Source organism: Oryctolagus cuniculus, chromosome X (assembly GCF_964237555.1).
Source record: "Oryctolagus cuniculus chromosome X, mOryCun1.1, whole genome shotgun sequence".
NCBI lineage: Eukaryota > Metazoa > Chordata > Mammalia > Lagomorpha > Leporidae > Oryctolagus > Oryctolagus cuniculus.
Window position 1 is genome coordinate 3,253,719 of NC_091453.1, and position 20,529 is coordinate 3,274,247.

Sequence of the window (20,529 nt, forward strand, 5' to 3'; positions counted from 1 at the left end):
GCTCAAGCAAATGGCCAGAGCCATCTGGGTCTTCTCTTTGCAAAATATGAGTAGTCCTTTTTATTTTTTATTTTTTTTTTGTTTCAATTTTATGGTATCCCATTCACCTTTTTTATTTTTTAAAATTTATTTTTTTTCAATAAGGTTGGTGAAGAGCATAGATTTGGTTGGTCCTATCATGCATTCAAAACTAGTCAGGCTTATTTTCAATGAAGTAAGGAAACAAGAATTGTATCTGATGCCATTTTAATTACAGATACAACGCCTTTCCCTAACAGTAAGAATTAATGGTCAGAGTGGGAAGGGTAAGTTAGATTATTTAGTGGCTTTACCTATGAATGAGTCTTGTTGTTTTCATGTCCAGGTAACTGAGTAGATTCTAATAGAAAATTTTTGCCATATAGTTTGTTAAAAATGTTTCTTGAGTACTTACTATGGGAGAGGTACCATGTGATTTCTGTGGCCAGAATATTATATGAAACAGAGTTCCTACCCTCCTTAAACTTTAAACTTGTGGTCAGCTAGAGGCCAGCTGTGAAATACATCTCACAAATGTGCCATTGGAGCCAGTGATAAGTGCTGTGAAGGGGAAGTACATGTACAGCAAGAGGATGCATGACCTTAGGAATGATTTCCTTAAATGTTTGAGCTGAGATGTGAAGGATGAACTTAGGGCTGTGTAGGTGAAAAAGAGGTTCTGGGAAGGGGAATTCTTATAAAGGGCACATCAGAAATGCTGCACAGGCACTGAGAAGGAGTTTGGAACATGAAAGGAATGGAAATTTCAAGACACAGGGATAGAAAGACTGCAATGAGTTAGAAGAGGAAGTTGGGGGAACAAGTTGTGGGTAATAACATTGACTTATTTTAGGCCAGGAATGATAGGATCAAATTTTTTATTTCAAGTGATCATGCTTGTTGCCATATAGAGAACAGTTTTCCAGGGCAAGGATGCAAAGTAGAAGACAAAGTTAAGGTAGCAGTTCAGTCAGGAGCTGTGAGGGCCTCATACTGTGGACGTGACAGTGGAGGTGGAAAGATGTGGACCTACTCAAGAGAGATTTATCAGTTAATTGTTGACAATTACAGGGGATGGCATTGTGGTTCAGTGGTAAAGCTACCACCTGTGACACTGGCATCCTATGTGGGCACTGATTCATATATGGCTGCCTTCCAAGCCAGCTACCTGCTAATGGCCTTGGGAAAGCAATGGAAGATGGCCCAAGTGATTGGGCCCCCTTACCCACGAGGGAGACCTGGAAGAAGCTCCTGGCTTCCATTTGGCCCAGCCCTGGACATTGTGATGATCTCGAGAGTGAACCAGCAGATGGAAGATCTCTCCCTCTCTAGCTCTAGCTCTGACTTTCTTCTCCTCTCCTCTCCTCTCCTCTCCTCTCCTCTCTTCTCCTCTCCTCTCCTCTCCTCTCCTCTCCTCTCCCCTCCCCTCCCCTCCCCTCCCCTCCCCTCCCCTCCCCTCCCCTCTCCTCTCCTCTCCTCTCCTCTCCTCTCCCTTCCTCCCTCCCTCCCTCCCTCCCTCCCTTCTTTCACTCTGGAGACAGGGCCCAGCAATCTGCTTTTTTTTTTTTTAAAGATTTTATTTATTTATTTGAGAGGCAGAGTTACAGAGAGGAGGAGACAGAGAGAAAGGTCTTCTACTAACTGGATCATTCACCAAATGGTCTCAACAGCTAAGGCTGGGCTCATCTGAAACCAGGAGCCGGAGCTTCCTCCGGGTCTCCCAAAGTGGGTGCAGGGGCCCAGTCGCTTGAGCCATCTTCCACTGCTTTCCTAGGCCATTAGCAGGGAGCTGGATCAGAAATGGAGCAGCTGGGTCTCGAACCGCCAGCCCTGTGGGATGCTGGCGCTTCAGGCCAGGGCGTTAACCTGCTGTGCCACAGTGCTGGCCCCAGTAAATAAATCTTTTTATTTTCTTTCTTTTTTAAAAAAAATTATTTATTTGACAGAGTTAGACAGTGAGAGAGAGAGACAGTGAGAAAGGTCTTCCTTTGTGGCTCACCCCGCAAATGGCCGCCATGGCCGGAGCTGCGCTGATCTGAAGCCAGGAGCCAGGTACTTCTCCTGGTCTCCCATGGGGTGCAGGGGCCCAAGCACTTGGGCCTTCCTCCACTGCCCTCCTGGGACACAGCAGAGCTGGACTAGAAGAGGAGCAACTGGGACTAGAACCCGGTGCCCATATGGGATGCGGGCACCGCAGGCGGAGGATTAACCAAGTGAGCCACAGCGCTGGCCCCCAATAAATAAATCTTTAAAAGTGTTGACATTTGTAATTTTTGAAATTGTTCATTTTCTTTTTTTTAACTTTTATTTAATGAACATAAATTTCCAAAGTACAGCTTATGGATTACAATGGCTTCCCCCCCATAACGTCCCTCCCACCCGCAACCCTCCCCTTTCCCTCTCCCTTTCCCATTCCATTCACATCGTGATTCATTTTCGATTCTCTTTGTATACAGAAGATCAGTTTAGCATACATTAAGTAAAGATTTCAACAGTTTGCACCCACACAGAAACATAAAGTGAAAAATACTGTTTGAGTACTAGTTATAGCATTAAATCTCAATGTACAGCACACTAAGGACAAAGATCCTACATGAGGAGTAAGTGCACAGTGACTCCTGTTGTTGACTTCACAAACTGACACCCTTGTTTATGGCATCAGTAATCACCCTAGGCTCTTGTCATGAGCTGCCAAGGCTATGGAAGCCCCCTGAGTTCACCGACTCTGATCATATTTAGACAAGGCCATGGTCAAAGTGGAAGTTCTCTCCTCCCTTCAGAGAAAGGTACCTTCTTTGATGACCTGTTCTTTCCACTGGGATCTCACTCGCGGAGATCTTTCATTTAGTTTTTTTTTTTTTTTTTTTTTTTTTTTTTTTTTGCCAGACCAGAGTGTCTTGGCTTTCCATGCCTGAAATAGTCTCATGGGCACATTTCAGCCGGATCCGCATGCCTTAAGGGCTGATTCTGAGGCCAGAGTGCTGTTTAGGACATCTGCCATTCTATGGGTCTGCTGTGTATCTCACTTCCCATGTTGGATCATTCTCTCCCTTTTTTATTCTATCAGCTAGTATTTGCAGACACTATTCTTGTTTATGTGATCCCTTTGGTTCGTAGTCCTATCATTATGATCAATTGTGAACAGAAATTGATCACTGGGACTAGTGAGATGGCATTGGTACATGCCACTTTGATGGGATTGAATTGGAATCCCCTGGTATGTTTCTAACTCTACTGTTTGAGGTAAGTCAGCTTGAACATGTCCTGAATTGCACATCTCTTCCCTCTCTTATTCCCTCTCTTACATTTAACAGTGATCACTTTTCAGTTAAGTTTCAGCACTTAAGAATAAAAGTGTTCACTTTCTATATGGAAAGACTTTCTCATGATAAGGCATTAATCATGCATACCATTCTAGTCAGAGCACTGATTGGGAGACTAGAAAGGAATATCTTATATTGGTTAAAGCTATTCTTTTTGTGTGTATGTGTGTGAAAGGAGATTTATTTTTGTAGACAAGTAGATCAATAAAGTCTTGGCAATAAGCCCATCAGTTACTGGTATCATTGAATTGTCTTTATCATTGTCCTCATTATTTGGGAACATTAAAAAATTTATGCAAGGGGAACAGAGTTCATGTATTTCATATATAGATTTAAGAGCATGTACTTCCCACCCTGCTCTCCCTCCCTCCCTTAGTCCCACCCTCCCTCTCCCTTCCTTTCTTACTTTTCATTTAATTTTTATAAAATATACTTTTAATTTACTTTATAATCACAAGCTTAACCCTCCACTAAATAAAGAATTCTACAAATAGTAAGTAGAAAAAGCACTGTTCCTCAAGAGTATAAACAAGGGCTATAAACAATAATCAATCTCAAAATGTCAATTTAGCTTGTATACCTTACTTTTTTTTCTGCTCTTGGGAGTGGGTTGGGGAATGGTGCTCTGAAAAGTACTTTATTGAGTTTTTACCAAGGAAAACAGACCACCAGATATGGTCAGAAAAATCACACAGGCTCATGGTTTCCCATTGGATAGCAGTGACATGTCAGACCAGGGTAAGCCAGTGAACAAATGCAGGTGCTTGCACCCAGCTCCGTGTGGCCAGTCCTTGACCTCAGAAGGATGTTTGCATTTCTGTCCCTGGTTGGGGTGGGAGGTAGGGATGGCTTAAAAACAGTGCCAATCCATTTTTCACATTTGATTCAAAAACTGTTTTTTGAACATTGCATTAAAATTTGATTTCCTAATAGCTTGTCTTGACAAATTTGATTTGTAGCTTCTGTTTATTACCTACCCCAATCTGCTTTTCCTATTCACAATATGGACAAATTTCTAGCTATTGAGACATTTCTTCTTTTTAAAAAAAATTTATTATTTGAAAGTCAGAGTTACACAGAGAGAAGGAGAGGCAGAGAGAGAGAGGTCTTCCATCCGCTGTTTCACTCCTCAACTGGCCGCAATGGCTGGAGCTGCGCCGATCTGAAGTCAGGAGCCAGGAGCTTCCTCCGGGTCTCCCACATGTGTGCAGGGACCCAAGGACTTGGGTCATCCTCCACTGCTTTCCCAGGCCATAGCAGAGAGCTGGATTGGAAGTGGAGTAGCCGGGACTCAAACTGGCGCCCATTATGGGATGCCGGCACTGCAGGCGGCAGCCTCACCCGCCACACCACAGCGCTGGCCCCACACATTTCTTAATTACTTTGTAACAAAGTGGCAAAGCCTAATCTGCTTCTAAGAATTAGTCTGGTGTTAGGTAATTAGCTCCCCAAGTAGCATGATTTTTCCTCATGCTAATTCACTCAGCTACTCAACTAACAGCCATTGTCACTGTTGCACATTAGAAGAAACTCATAATGTGGTTTTATTTTCTTGTAAACCAATAAGAATTTGTGATTTTGCTTTTTGTTATTCCTGCTAACCTAAGAACATTGTATTATACAAAGTTATCTTGGGCATACATTATTATAGGATCTTGTTTATTTCCAATAATAGCTAAAATGAATTATTTCCTTAATAATGTGTATAGCATTCATACTTTCACCATAGTTACAATATGTACAGATTATATTAGTATCATAGTTAATGCTTCAATATTGTGATAGTGATCATTCATGTGGAAAATGCCTGTTGTGCTAGGAGCAAGGGCCCTCAGCCTGACTGCTGGGAGTTCAAGTCCCTTCTGTTCCATTTACCGGCTATATGACATTAAGTAAGTTGCATAACTTTCCTGTTCCTCAGTTTCATCGTGTGTAAAATGGGGATGATGGAGGTGCTGGGCTGTATATGTAAAGAGCCTACCTCAACATGATTGGTACTACAAGTAGTATATAGGAGCTAGTTGGTTTTGTTGTTACATTTAAAAAGCACAGAAAATCTAATAGGAAATACACATTCTTATGTATCCTTTTTGCTTCTTCTTAGCTTTTCCTAAGCCCAAGTGGGAGTGTGCATTATTTGATTCTTATTCTGAGTCAGTGCCAGCAATTCAACAGCCTCGTGACTTGAATCGGATGGAGGTAAAAGATCTCATTATGTTAATAAAAAAGGATTGTGTAGAATTAAATCCATTGAATTGTGCTTTTTTTTTAAAGCCAAACTTTGGAAATGAACTTTTATAACATTTTCACTTTATACCAGGTCGTTACTTCGAGATTTAGCTTTTTAAATCTAGACGCCAAGTGAGTCTATAGTTATTTTTTTCTTTTTGTTTGAAACTGAAGTATGCAACGTGATCCCTTGACCTTTTAGAGGTATATAGCCAAAATGAACCAGAAAATGCTAATCAAGTTGTTTATTTTAACCAAGTTTTAATTCCCTGGTAAACAATTTAAGTTCTATTTTTAGTAGCTACACAAGGCATAATGAACCAGAATAGTTTTGAGAAGAGGTCTGAGAACTATATGTGAGGGATCCAAATCACATTTAGAGCTCCCTCACGTTTTTTAAGCTTTTGGACCAAATGAAGGCTGATTTGGATGATCCACAAGAGAAACTTAAAGAATCCCTGTAACGTTGGGCCATTAATGGAACTGCTTAGCCAAGTGATCATTAGCTATGAATCAATAAATAAGAGTTGTTACTTATCATCACCGCTGTCATCATCACCATTATGATTGCTGATGTGATAACTTTTTTTTAAAATTTTTTTGACAGGCAGAGTGGACAGTGAGAGAGAGAGACAGAGAGAAAGGTCTTCCTTTGCCGTTGGTTCACCCTCCAATGGCCGCCGCGGCCGGCGCGCTGCGGCCGGCGCACCGCGCTGATCCGATGGCAGGAGCCAGGAGCCAGGTGCTTTTCCTGGTCTCCCATGGGGTGCAGGGCCCAAGCACCTGGGCCATCCTCCACTGCACTCCCGGGCCACAGCAGAGAGCTGGCCTGGAAGAGGGGCAACCGGGACAGAATCCGGTGCCCCGACCGGGACTAGAACCCGGTGTGCCGGCGCCACAAGGCAGAGGATTAGCCTAGTGAGCCACGGCGCCGGCCGATGTGATAACTTTGATGTCTCTTATTCTCATCCAAAAAACTATCTGGAAATGCTTAATAAATGGAAGTTCATTCACAAATTCTTATTAGAGTCCCTGGGCTCTGATTGAAACCATTGCAAGATGATAAAAGTCAACAGCAAGATAAAGGGACATTTCCTTAATTGCTTGTGACCCTTTGTGATTGTTTATTCCCTCACATGTGGCTCTGTGCCTATAGCATGTGTCATCCGTGTCATCTTTCACTCACCTGTGAGCCTGCCAGTCCACCCTCTGATGAGCATCTTTCCTTGACACTCTACTGATTTCTTGGAGTTGGATCCTTCATGCTACTTTCCTCAGCAGATTTCTTCTCATGGGTATAATATATAAAGGAAGTGATTTCAGGAGGAGTTACAGGTGCACATTTGAAGACTTTTGGTTTTTAAAATGTCTTTGTCTATAGAACTCATATGATGAAGAAGCAAATACTCATATAATAGTTTGTTGCTTTCCCTGGCCCTCAGTTTACCCTGGGGCTCCTGGCAGTGTCTGGAGAGGTTTGTTAATCAAGCCAGAGTTGATGCTTCTGTGGTGTTCAGAAACAGTTGTGTTGGCCTCTCCCTCTCCCTCTCCCTCTCCCTCTCCCTCTCCCTCTCCCTCTCCCTCTCCCTCTCCATCTTGGCGCTCCTGCTTATATAAATTTATGAGGTGGTTAGATGATTGTCATAATAATGTCATAAGTTCTTATTTCTATATAAACATGTTATTCCAACTTACCATGATATTAGATAGTCTTTGCTCTTCCAACAGAGACAAATAATACTGATTGTTTGGGGGTAAAAATTATGTTGCTGACTCATGTTGCTTTCCCCATACAGTCATTTATCATCTATCTAAAAGGAAAAGAAAGCAAATATGCAGGTGACCAGAAGGTCTGCTTTATACACATACATACAAGCACTGATGTCCTTGATGACATTATATATTCACCTTTATGGCCATTATATGCAGTTAGTTTTATATATTTTTTGTATACTTTACCTGGACAAATTCTACCTACTCTTTTCTCCCTGTCTAATCAACAAAACGACAATCCAAATACCGTCTTTTCCAACTAAATTGTTAGTACTGGGGGTGTGGTGTTTTAGATAACAAACATAATAAGCAGAACTCCCTGGTGAATTAATAAGGTTAATTGGTGGAATGGCCATTCAAGGAGTTTAGGTCAGATTTTCATAGCTCATGATTAAGTATCATATGTTCTAAGCTATTAACTATTCCATCATTCCTTTAATCTGTCATAAATGCTTGAAATTTAAATCTGTTTTGGTACCAGTCCTGTGAGCAGTGACTCTAGTATAGGTGTGCTTGTGCAGGAAGCTGCAGCTGATTTCAATCTCAGGTCATGGGAAGTTTGCTTAGCAGGTACATCGTATTCTTTTTTTTAAAAAAAAACATTTATTTATTTATTTGAAAGTCAGAGTTACACAGAGAGGAGAGGCAGAGAGAGAGAGAGAGAGAGAGAGAGAGAGTGAGTGAGTCAGTTTTCCATCTGCTGGTTCACTCCCCAACTGGCTGCAATGGCCAGAGCTGCACATATCTGAAGCCAGGAGCCAGGAGCCTCCTCTGGATCTCCCACATGGGTGCAAGGGCCATCTTCTACTGCTTTCCCAGGCCATAGCAGAGAGCTGGATCAGAAGTGGAGCAGCTGGGACTCAAACCGGCACCCATATGGAATGCTGGCACCACAGGTAGCGGCTTTAACCACTACGCCACAGCGCCAGCTCCAGCAGGTACATCTTATTCTAAAGATGGCAAAGCTATAACCCTGTACTTACTTTCACCAAGAATTCAGGTCTGCTCCTTATTAGCAGTGTTTCTTAGGTTACTGGGTTTCTTTCTTTCTCTCTCTCTCTCTCAAATGGCTTTATTCAGATATAGTTCACATAGCATACACATATAAAGTATACTTTTCAGTGGTGTTTACTATGTTATACAGTTGTTCAACCATCACTACAATGTAATTTTAGTCCATTTTCATTTCTATAAAGGGAAACTATGTTCGTTAGCAGTCATTGCATATTCCCTCCTCCTCACTAGCCTCTGATAATCACTAATCTCTTCTCTGTCTCTAGATTTGCCTATTCTAGAGATTTCATATAAAGGGAATCATGTGGAATTTAGTGATTTACTTCTTTAAGATTCACTCATGGGGTAGGCACTGTGGCTCACTTGGTTAATCCTCTGCCTGCAGTGCTGGCATCCCATATGGACGCCGGGTTCTAGTCCCGGTTGCTCCTCTTCCAGTGCAGCTCTCTGCTGTGGCCCGGGAAGGCAGTGGAGGATGGCCCAAGTGCTTGGGCCCTGCACCCCATGGGAGACCAGGAGGAAGCACCTGGCTCCTGGCTTCAGATCAGCGTAGCTCCTGCTGTAGCGGCCATTTAGGGGGTGAACCAATGGAAGGAAATTCTCTCTCTCTCTCTCTCTCTCTCTCTCTCTCTCTCTCATTGTCTAACTCTGTCAAATAAAAAAAAGATTCACTCATGTCATAGCATGCACTGATGCTTCCTTCATTTTTATTTCTGAAAAATATTCCATTATGTGGATGTGGCAGGTTTTGTTTGTCCATTCATCAGTTGATGGATATTTGGATTGCTTGCTCTTTTGGCTATTATATATAATGCTGCTATGAACATACATGGGTAACTTTTTATGTGCACATGAGTATGTTTTCAATTCTCTTGAGTAGATATCCATGAGTAGAGTTGTTGAATTATATCTCTGTATTTAACTTCTTTTCAATTTCAGAGGAAGGGGGAAGGGAGGGAGGGAGAGAGAGAGACAGACAGACAGACAGATACAGGCTGATAGATCTTCATCTGCTGGTTCATTCCCCAAGTGCCTGTAACAGCCAGGGCTAGGCTGGGGTGATACTGAGATCTGTGAACTCAATCCAGGTCTCCCATGTATGTGGCATGGATCCAATCTCTTGAGCCATCACTGCTGCTTTTTAGGATATACATTAGTAGGAACTTAGAGTCAGGAACTGGAGCCAGGTGTTGGACTCAGGCACTCTTCTATGGAACATAGTGTCTTAACAACTAGACTAAGACCCTGCCCTGTGTTTGTCTTTTTGAGGAACCTCCAAACTGCTTTACATAGCAGCTGCACTATGTAAAGTATGTATGGGGGTTCTGATTTCCCTATATTCTTGTTTAACACTTGTTTTCTCTTTTTTATTTTAGCCATTCAAAATTGATTTGAATTTCCTAATGACTAATGTTAAACATCTTCTTGTGCGATTATTAGCCATCTGTGTATCTTTTTTGTCTATTTAAATCATTTGTCCATTTTAAAATTGTGTTCCATTTTACATTGCATTGTCTATTATTGAGTTGTAAGTATTCTTTGCATTTTGGTATCATATCTAAGATACTGTTGCCTACTACAAGATCATAAAGACTTATTTATGTATTTTCTTCTAATAATTTTTAATTTTAGTTTTAGGTCTGTGATCCATTTTGAGTTTTTTTTTTTAATATATTCTCTGAGGAAAGGTTCTAACTTAATTCTTTTTTGTGAATATTTAGTTCTCCCAACACTGCTTGTTGAAAAATACACATATCCAAAAAAAAAAGAAAAATACACATATCCCCTATTGAATTTTCTTGCCCCCTTATTGAAAATCAATTGATTATAAATGTAAGGGTTTTTTTTCTAAATTCTCAGTTCTTTCATTGATCTATATGTTATGATTATGCCAGAACCACACTGTCTTTAATTACTGTAATTTTATGGTAACTTTTGAAATTGGAAGTATAAATTACTTAACTTTGCTCTTCTTTTTCAAGAATGTTTTAGTTATTCTGGCTCCCTTGAAGTTTCATCTGAAGTTTAGGACAAGGTTATCAAATTGTACCAAAAATTTGAGAATAATTACAATGAATATGTTGATCAATTTAGAGAATATTGCCAATCCTAATGGTATTAAATCTGTTGATTCATAAACATGCAATGTCCTTCCACTTACATAGATTTTAAATTTGTTTCAGCAAATGTTTTGGATATATAAATCTACATTGTTTATTAATAAATCATTTTTTTCTCCAAAGGGGTCTGGTTTATAATCTAGGTGTGAGAATGCAATGAAATACACTAAGATACATTGTCTATTACATTGAAGATAGCAGACTCCGAATAGGACATTTTATCTGGAGGCTTCATTGTGGTGCCAAGAATGATCTGACTGAGCATTGTTAAATCCTAGGTCCAGTTATCACCAACTAGTGCTATAACTTTGTTTTTTGGAGCAGTGTAAAAATAGCAACATTGTTATTTTCTCTGGGATCATTTGGATTCTGAGTGCTAAACCAACTAACCTTTTGGAGCATCAGACAGTTCCAGGAATTTACTCTCCTTCCTTGGAGTTTTTAAATTTGTCTTTATTTGCTTTCTGGATGTGTTCAAAATATAAAGAATTTCAAAAGGCATTTGGTGTCAAGTCCTTTTCCCATTCCTTTCTCCCATACAAAGTCATCTTTCAATTATTGTTATTTTTAATATTTATTTTCTTTTATTTGAAAGAGTTAAAGAGAGAGAACAACAGTTATCTTCCGGCCGGCGCCGTGGCTCAATAGGCGAATCCTCCACCTAGCGGTGCCGGCACACCGGGTTCTAGTCCCGGTCGGGGCACCGGATTCTTTCCCGGTTGCCCCTCTTCCAGGCCAGCTCTCTGCTGTAGCCCGGGAGTGCAGTGGAGGATGGCCCTTGTGCGTGGGCCTTGCACCCCATGGGAGACCAGGATAAGCACCTGGCTCCTGGCTTCAGATCAGCGCGGTGCACTGGCCACAGCGCTGGCCGCGGCGGCCATTGGAGGGTGAACCAACGGCGAAGGAAGACCTTTTTCTCTGTCTCTCTCTCTCACTGTCCACTCTGCCTGTCCAAAAAAAAAAAAGTTATCTTCCATCCACTGGTTCACTCTCTGGATGACCACAACAGCCAGAGCTTGGCCAAGCCAAAGCCCTGGATCCAGGAGCTTCGTCCATCTCTCCCACATGGATGACGAGGACCCAAATACTTGGACCATCCTCTGCTGCCTTTCCCAGACCATTAGCAGGGAGCTAGATGGGAATAGAGCACTTAGACTCTAACCAGTGCCCATATGGGATGCTAGTGTCTCAGGTGACATTTTTACTTCATATGCCAAAATGCCAGTCCCCACCTTTCAATTCTTATGTATCTTTCCAGAGTTTGTATTTATAAATAAAGCAAATATGAACCTATATTATTCTTTAAATTTATCAGAGGCATTAGAATGCATATTTTATTTTTTATTAAAATTTTAATTAAGGTATACAAATGTCATGTTTTTCTTATATACAGATTCAGGAGCATAGTGATACATTCCACCGTAACCTCCCTCCCACCCATGCACCCACCCTTTTTCCTCCTCTATCTCCTATTCCCACTCTTAACTGAAAACAGATCATTGTAAAAATTTACTTTATACTCATAAGGTTAACCCCACACTAAGTAAAAAGAGTTCAACAAATAGTATGAAGGAAAAAAAAAACTGTTCCTCAGTTGTGGAGACAAGTGCTGTAAATGATCATTGAATCTCAAAATGTCCATTTCACTTCAATACATCACGTTTTAGGTACTCTATTAGTTACCCCCAGATCAAGGAAAACATATGGTATTTGTCTTTTGGGGACTGGCTTATTTTACTAAGTATAATGGCTTCCAGTTGTATACATTTTGTTGCAAACGACAGGATTTCTTTTTTTTTTTTTTACCACTGAGTAGTATTCTACAGTGTATATGTACTATAATTTCCTTATCTGGTCATCCATTGGTGGACATCTGCATTGATTCCATATCTTAGCTATTGTGAATTGAGCTGCAATATACATGGGGTACAGATCACTCTTTCATATGCTGATTTCTTTTCATTTGGATAAATTCCCAAGAGTGGGATGGCTAGATCATATGGTAGGTCTATATTCAGATTTCTGAGGTATCTCCATATTTTCTTCTACAGTGGCTATACCAGTTTGCATTCCCACCAACAGTAGTATAGGATACCTTTCCCTCCACAGCCTAGCCAGCATTGGTTGTAGGTCGATTTCTGTATGAGAGCCATTCTTTTTTTTTATATAAAACTTTTATTTAATAAGTTTGAAAGTACAACTTTTGGATTATAACGGTTCTTCCCTCCATAACCACCCTCCCACCCACAAACCATCCCATCTCCTACTCTCTCTCTCTTCCCATTCTTCGTTAAGATTGATTTTTAATTATCATTATATACAGAAGATAAACTCTATGCTAAGTAAAGATTTCAAAAGTTTGCACCCACACAGATACACAAAGTATAAAGTACTGTTCTAAGACTAGTTTTACTGTTAATTTTCGTGGTACAACACTTTAAGGACAGAGGTTCTACATGGTGAGTAGGTGCACAGTGACTCCTGTTGTTGATTTAACAGTTGACACTCTTATTTATGACATCAGTAATCACCTGAGGCTGTTGTCATGAGCTGCCAAAGCTATGGAAGCCTCTTGAGTTCACAAACTCTGACTTTATTTAGACAAAGACATGGTCAAAGTGGAAGTTCTCTCCTCCCTTCAGAGAAAGGTACCTCCTTCTTTGATGGCCCGTTCTTTCCTCTGGTGATCTCACTCACAGAGATCTTTCATTTAGGTCATTTTTTGCCACAGTGTCTATGAGAGCCAATCTAACTGGGGTGACATGAAACCTCATGTGGTTTTTATTTGCATTTACCTAATGGATAGTGATCTTGAGCATTTTTTCATGTGTCTATTGGCCATTTGAATTTCCTTTCTTGAAAAATGCCTCTTCAATCCTTTGCCCATTTCTTCACTGGGTTGTTTGTTTTGTTGTTGTTGATTTTTTTAGGTTCTTTGTAGATTCTGGATATTAATCCTTTATCAGTTGCATAGTTTGAAAATATTTTCTCCCATTCTGTCAGCTGCATTTTCACTTTGCCGAGTATTTCTTTTGCAGTACAGCAGCTTCTTAGCTTGATGTAATCTCATTTGTCAATTTTGGTTTGATAGAATACATTTTTTTTTGACAGGCAGAGTGGACAGTGAGAGAGAGAGACAGAGAGAAAGGTCTTCCTTTGCCATTGGTTCACCCTCCAATGGCCGCCGCAGCCGGCGAGCTGCGGCCGGCGCACCGCACTGATCCAATGGCAGGAGCCAGGTACTTCTCCTGGTCTCCCATGGGGTGCAGGGCCCAAGCACTTGGGCCATCCTCCACTGCACTCCCTGGCCACAGCAGAGAGCTGGTCTGGAAGAGGGGCAACCGGGACAGAATCTGGCGCCCCGACTGGGACTAGAACCCGGTGTGCCGGTGCTGCAAGGCGGAGGATTAGCCTAGTGAGCCACGGCGCCGGCAGAATACATATTTTTATAGATTTATTGGGGTATAATTGTCAGAATTATATATATTTACAATGTTTTGAGATATATACATTGTGGAATGGTTATCGCAATCACATATAACCTTATATAGTTATATGGTTTTTCTTTATTGGTGGTAAGAACAGTTAAAATCCACTTTTGTTTTTTAAAACAATTTTTGAAGTATACTATTCATTATTATTAACCATAACAAGAATGCATGTATTTTAGAATTTATAAGAAATCAATTTATGAGAAGTAGACATCAAATAATTTTAGATAAATTCATACTTGATCTATTTGGGTATTTATCTAGTTAGTATAAGTGAGAACTTCTACATTTGTAAGATAGGAGAAAATTCTGATCCACAAGAAGCCTATTTTAATCAGGATTTCACACCCTCTGTATGGCAGATCCTGGGAAACAGCCACATTATAGAGCCACTTGTCAGAAATTCTGTCTTATTGTAAGAAAGCACCTAAAGGACAAGTTTGTCCTTAGCTGGAAGGATAAATGCTATGGAAATATCTGACTAAATCTCAATTAAGATTCAGATTTAATGTATTTTCTCTATATATGACTTGATTGGCATCACCATTTTCTCCTCTGTGTATGTAACAATTTCAATACATATTGATTTATATCTTGTTACCTACTTAAAAAATAAGATAGTGTTAAATGCTAACTGTTAGGATTTAACCAAGACAGAAATGTTTACAAGAAATACAGCTTTTCAAACATTTTTATCTTATATGCATGTCACTTAATTTCCATTCCAACCTGTATAATTCATTTACTCTTCTTTTCCAAGAAGACGTCTGTTAAAGACACAGCTGACTTTCCTGTCCCTACCCAAGATGTGACCAGTGATGACAAACAAGGTATGAAAAGAATAAATTTATTCCTTTAAGAACATTGTTCCTCTGCTTTCTTATCCACTTGTCTTGGAATGACAGCTTCTAGAGCATGTGAGGACAGTTTTCCACATGTTTGGCCAGATTATGTAGTTCATATTGTTGTCATAAAACTATAGTTCCTAAGCTGGTACCAAGAACTTCAGTGTCCAGAGCCTTTCAGCTCATTGGCCCCTTAGTCACTGCTGACACTCAGGCCTTTCTGATACCTTTTTTTTTAAAATTTATTTATTTATTAGAGAGACAGAGTTACAGATGGAAAGAGGGAGAGATAGAGAGGTCTTCCATCTACTGGTTCATTCGCCAAATGGCCACAATGGCTGGAGCTGGGCTGATCTGAAGCCAGGAGCCAGAAACTTCTTCTGGGTCTCCCACGTGGGTGCAGGGGCCCAACACTTAGGCATCTTTCATTGCTTTCCTAGGCCATTAGTAGGGAGCTGGATCGGAAGTGGAACAGCCCAAACTAACACCCATATGGGATGCTGGCGCTGCAACTGAGGCTTAACCTATTATACCATGGTGCCGGCCCCACTCTGATACCTTTTTTGGAATCTGGTCATACAAATTAGCAAATGACTACAGGCTGAAATAATTGAGAGCTTAACATCTTGTATTGGCAAATGTGATCCCAGAACATCAGTGTACATTTCTTTTTCTTTTCTTTTTTTTTTTTATTTGACAGGTAGAATTAGACAGTTTGAGAGAGAGACAGAGAGAAAGGTCTTCCTTACATTGGTTCACCCCCAAAATGGCCGCTACGGACGGCACTCTGAGCCAATCCAAAGCCAGGAGCCAGGTGCTTCCTCCCAGTCTCCCATGCGGGTGCAGGGCCCAAGCACTTGGGCCATTCTCCACTGCCCTCCCGGGCCACAGCAGAGGGCTGGACTGGAAGAGGAGCAACCGGGACTAGAACCCGGTGCCCATATGGGATGCTGGTGCCGCAGGTGGAGGATTAACGAAGTCCGCCATGGCGCTGGCCCCAGTGTACATTTCTATACAGGTCTAATCCACAAAGAAATTCTCTTGTGGAAAGAGCTTCTTGGATTTATCTGTTTCTCAGTGACTTTGTGGGTGTGCAAATATGACATGGAGCCAGCTATAATATGTTTATTTTACTGTGCAGCTGACAAGCAGTGCAGCACAGCCAATATCTAGAACTGCCAATATCTAGAAGTATAAGAGGGGTCCTCTGCCCCCATCCCATATACTTTGGTAAGGCTTTGTCATCTACTAGGTGTGTCCTTATGCACCGTCTTATTCAGTCCTCAAAAAATGAATGGAGATTGGTATGTTTTATCATGCAGTATTTAAAGCTGAATAAACTGAAGTTCAGGCAGTGTGCATCATTTGCTTAGTTGGTAAGAAAAATAACTAGGAGAAGAACCAATATTTTCGAAGTCTCAAGCCAGTATTTATCTGTTATCTGATATTGATTTACTACCTGTGAGAGAGAGGCTTATCTGAAGGGACTAAAAGTCAGTGAAGCTATTTCAGGCTTTATTGTTGAGACCTGCCGTTGATTCAGCTTTGTATGGGGCTTAAATATGAAGAGTAAGTTTTCCATTAAGAAAGAATAATTGCATGCTCTGTATTTAAATACTAGCTTAGGAGAGGCAGGTGGAACTGGACATTATCTGCAAAGGCATTTACCCTGATCACTCTCCTAACTGGTAGATCTTAGTGTTGCCTGCACAGTGGAATAGTTCTGCCAGTTCTAAATATGTTGAAGCCTGAGAGAGTCGCATAACATTGATCTGAGTGTCAGGAATGGAAGAGGAGGAAATTCCACATACTTCCTGGTAATGCTCTTCTTGGCAAATAGAGGCACTCTCTCTAGAAAGTTAAAAAATAGTCCTTCATCTTTAAAGCTGTCTTTAGGAGAAGCTATTTCTGTGCTATGGGAAGGCTGTATTGCTTCAGTGAATGCTATAGCAGCTTCTAGAGGTTTGTAAGACCTGTTTTTATAAGTGATATAAGTAAGGGGTTCTTTGTTTTAGTGTAATATGCCTCAGAAATGAAATTTTATGGGTTTTCTTTTCTCTTTCTTATTCCCCAAAAATGAAACAAAACATCACTAGCTTTGAAAAGTACTGTCAATGAAGCCTTACCAAAAGATGTTTCTGAGGATCCAGGTAGGAGAAAACCATTTTAATATACTTTCTGTATAATTCTTTCTAGTTGAACAAAATGAGAATTTCACAAAATTTCTGAGTTTGTGTTAGTGTGTCTGATTTTCTCTAAATATTTGTCTTGTGTTTTGTTATAAGGGAACCTTTTGGCTTTTGATCATTTCCCTCTTTTTGGGTATGAGAAGATGGAGATTTCTTTTTCAGTTCTGAGCTTGAGTATTACCAAAAGGATCACTCAGTTTGAATTTAGGATCTTGTAACTAAGTGTAACGTTGAGAAGGCTTGGAGCTGAGATGATTTCAATAAGATATGATGGTTTCTTTGTCGAGCAAGATCAACTGGAGGCTTAGAGTTGTGCCCCATTTCCAAAACAAAAATCTCAAATACGTTTGCTGTATTTTGCTCCCAGGAAGGCAAGTATATGTGCTTGTACATGGAATAGATTCCAAGGAGAAAAATAAAAGTTGTGTTTGTCCAGTTTCTGGGAATGTCAGAACTGTATCTGTGGAACAGTGGAGAACGTCTAGGTCTGTGTCCTCAGTGCTTTCTTAATGGAGACATTGCTGAACCAAGATAAACCTAGTTCAAAACAGAGTAGCCGTGGAAGGCCTTACTATTTGGAGCTCTGATTATGAGGACATGAAGAAATTGCTTATTTGTCTTTTACTGTTATCTCTTTTGCATATTTCATAAGTAAACCATGTTTGTTGTGATTAGCTATCATTTATAAAAAAGATGCATCAATATAACATTGAGGCTTATTTTATGAGACAATATTTCCCAGACACCAAAGTCACTCAGGGTTTAAAAAAGAGAGGGATTGGAAGAGGGCTTGTGGGAAGGAGAGGGATTGGGAATGGGAGAGAGACAGGGAGAGGGAGGGAGGGAGGGAGAGAGAGAGGGAACAAGATACAAAGGGAGAATATGAATGGGATTATATGATTAATTTCATGGATGGAGCCTAAGAATTTGTATTTTTAGGCAAGTGATTCTTGTACACAGCCTATTTCAAGAACTACTGACTTTAGAAGATGCTACATAATAGAAATTAAGGCTATAGATTCATTACTCCAAAAGTTGTGAAAAGTCTCAATATAATTTGACTTTTCAAAATGATTAGGATTCATTCATCATAGAGGAAATGTTCTGTGTAAGGAAAACTCTTGAGGTCAGTTTTTTCCAACTTGGATGTCTTGAGATAAAGTAGATGGATTCCAATTGTTGACACTTCATGTCATGATAATTAGTATAAGCTATTTAAATTTGGAGTGTTCAATTGGTGATTTTCCAATAGCCTTTGAGGATCCCAACTCGTAATATTTTTTGATGATATCAAGTGTTCTCTGGGGCCTGAGATTTGGATCTCATTTTTTAAAAAGATTTTATTTATTTGAAAGACAGAGAGAGGTAGAGACTGAGAGAGAGGTCTTCCATCTGCTGGTTCAGTCCCCAGATGGCTGCAATGACTGTAGCTATGCAAATCTGAAGCCAGGAGCCAGGATCTTCTTCCAGATCTCCAATGCAGGTGCAGGGGCCCAGAGATTTGGGCCATCTTCTACTGCTTTGCTAGGCCATAGCAGAGAGCTAGATCGGAAGAGGAGTAGCCGGGACTAGAACTGGCACCTATATGGGATGCTGGTGCTTCAGTCCAGGGCTTTAACCTGCTGTGCCACAGCACCGTCCCCAAGGATCTCATTTTTAACATGCCTTTATTGAATAGGACAAAATATAACAGGTGTGCCTCAGTGTGTAAAGTATATCTGAATTGTTCTCACATTGTTTCTGGAGCATGTTATGTGTTTTCTAATTCATTCTTCCTACTGCTGCCCCTTTCTTGATATGAGGGAATCCATAATCTCAACCATACAAATATTTAATACCCTTTCCTGGGAAATGTTTGGATTCCTTATATGACACACTGGAGTTTTTAGGTGGTGATGTATAATTCTGGATGTCTGTTCATGCCACATGGACAGTTAATATAAATTCAATTGCTGCCTTTTCGAATTATTCTTTAGGCTTGGTCTTAAATCCTGTTCCCATTTTCTGGAAAGGTGACATTCCTGGAACATTCTAGGAAGTTGTCATTCTTCTTCCCTCTCTCCAGCTAACTTCTGCCTGAATTCACCACATAGCGTGCCCTTGTGATTTGGGCAGATATTCAGACCCAACCGCAGCTGAGTGTGACTTTCAGGGGCTTGGAGACTGTGGAAGAGTTAACTATAACAGTATTGTCTGCTGCTTGTGATCTACTTTTGTAAGCAGAAGAAGTAGCATCTCTCTCTTCAGCTCTTCCACATTTAGTGGTAGTGATGATGATGATGATGATGATGATGAAGTGGTGGGTGATAGATGAGGTGGTACTGTGTTACCAGGGAATGGGGACACTCCTTGTTAAATATTTTTCCCAAACACCTTAGCCTTTTAATTGTTGGTGTATGCATTAGTGGAATCTAAGAGATTTCTTGACCAGTATGCCATCCCAACCTATGCAACAGAGCACATTGTGTAATAGAGATCTTTATCTTGATGTTTCTGAGGTGTGCTGAGGGTATTCTAGGTCAGTTTGTTTTTGCAATGTACTGTTTGGACAACTATTGTGGTTCTAGTGGCTGCTCCATTGCCAGTTGTCACCCTGTGGTCTTACTGGAGTAGAGCAATTCTTTCCTTCTATTACCTGCTCCCACCAGTATTTTCTTTGCTGTCCTAGAAGAAACTAAATTTAGAAACCAGAATTCCAAGCTTGAAAAATTTTGAGCCTTTATTTGTATATGCATTCAGTACTAGGGATATTTTGCAGTGCTAAAATCAGTTGAGTTTTCAAAGTACCTTCACCTTCTTATCTGTCCCTGTGAGAAAGGGGCAGCATTTTTATTGTCTTTCTGCAGATGAGGAAACAGGTTCAGGGAGGTAAAGCATCATAGCCAGAAGGAGCATGTAGGCCTCAGGACTCCTGACCTGGTCTCTGGTCATGATTCTCCATTCCTCATCCACACCATTACCCCATCTGTCTGCCTGCCTGCCTATCTCTCACCAGCACAGCTCACCCACCCTTCCACACCCATCCATACACCAGCAAAAATAGCAAAGATAATGGCAGTTGACAAAGGAATTAACGGTCACCATTGTCTGCTGCTTTGGGGAACAATATTTTAACATAGTCGGGACCTCTCCTGCCTGTGTGTTTCTTGAAAGCAGTGTGTACCAAAGGAGAAGAAGGACATAAAGTCAGCAGCAGGCAGCCTGCTCAGAGGACAGCTCTCTGGTGAGTTTGGCCAGCTAACTCCTTGGCTAGGAGAGAGGCCCCACAAAGGCTTCCTTTCTTTGTTGTGTGGGGTTTGTAGAAGATACGGAGGGAGGTATTTTTCTATCTAGATCCAGGTGTAGGGTGTACAATATTGGGTGAGAGGGGACTTAGACTGTTGACTTTTCATGCTTCCCAGGGCTGTGGCAGTGTTCCAGTTGATTGAACTGAATGATACTTATGTTCTCACAAGTCAAAATGCTTTGGTTGAAGGAAATCCATCTCTTCTGCAACTGACCTTGTCTAAGGGGAATATATTGGTAGT

The 20,529-nt window shown here is 40.7% G+C and overlaps 1 protein-coding gene across 10 annotated transcripts in view; it reads left to right on the forward strand.

The window, feature by feature from the left end:
• REPS2 (RALBP1 associated Eps domain containing 2) overlaps positions 1–20,529 on the forward strand; it is a 259,100-nt gene that overhangs the window by 143,567 nt on the left and 95,004 nt on the right. For 7 of the 10 annotated variants that reach the window (XM_002719927.5, XM_051827618.2, XM_051827619.2 and 4 more), the window contains exons 9-11: positions 5,446–5,540; positions 14,729–14,798; positions 16,910–16,963. In XM_002719927.5, coding sequence (XP_002719973.1) covers positions 5,446–5,540; positions 14,729–14,798; positions 16,910–16,963 — 219 coding nt within the window. The remainder of the gene's footprint in view (positions 1–5,445; positions 5,541–14,728; positions 14,799–16,909; positions 16,964–20,529) is intronic. The other 3 variants (XM_051827617.2, XM_051827620.2, XM_051827621.2) reach the window with 1 other exon arrangement.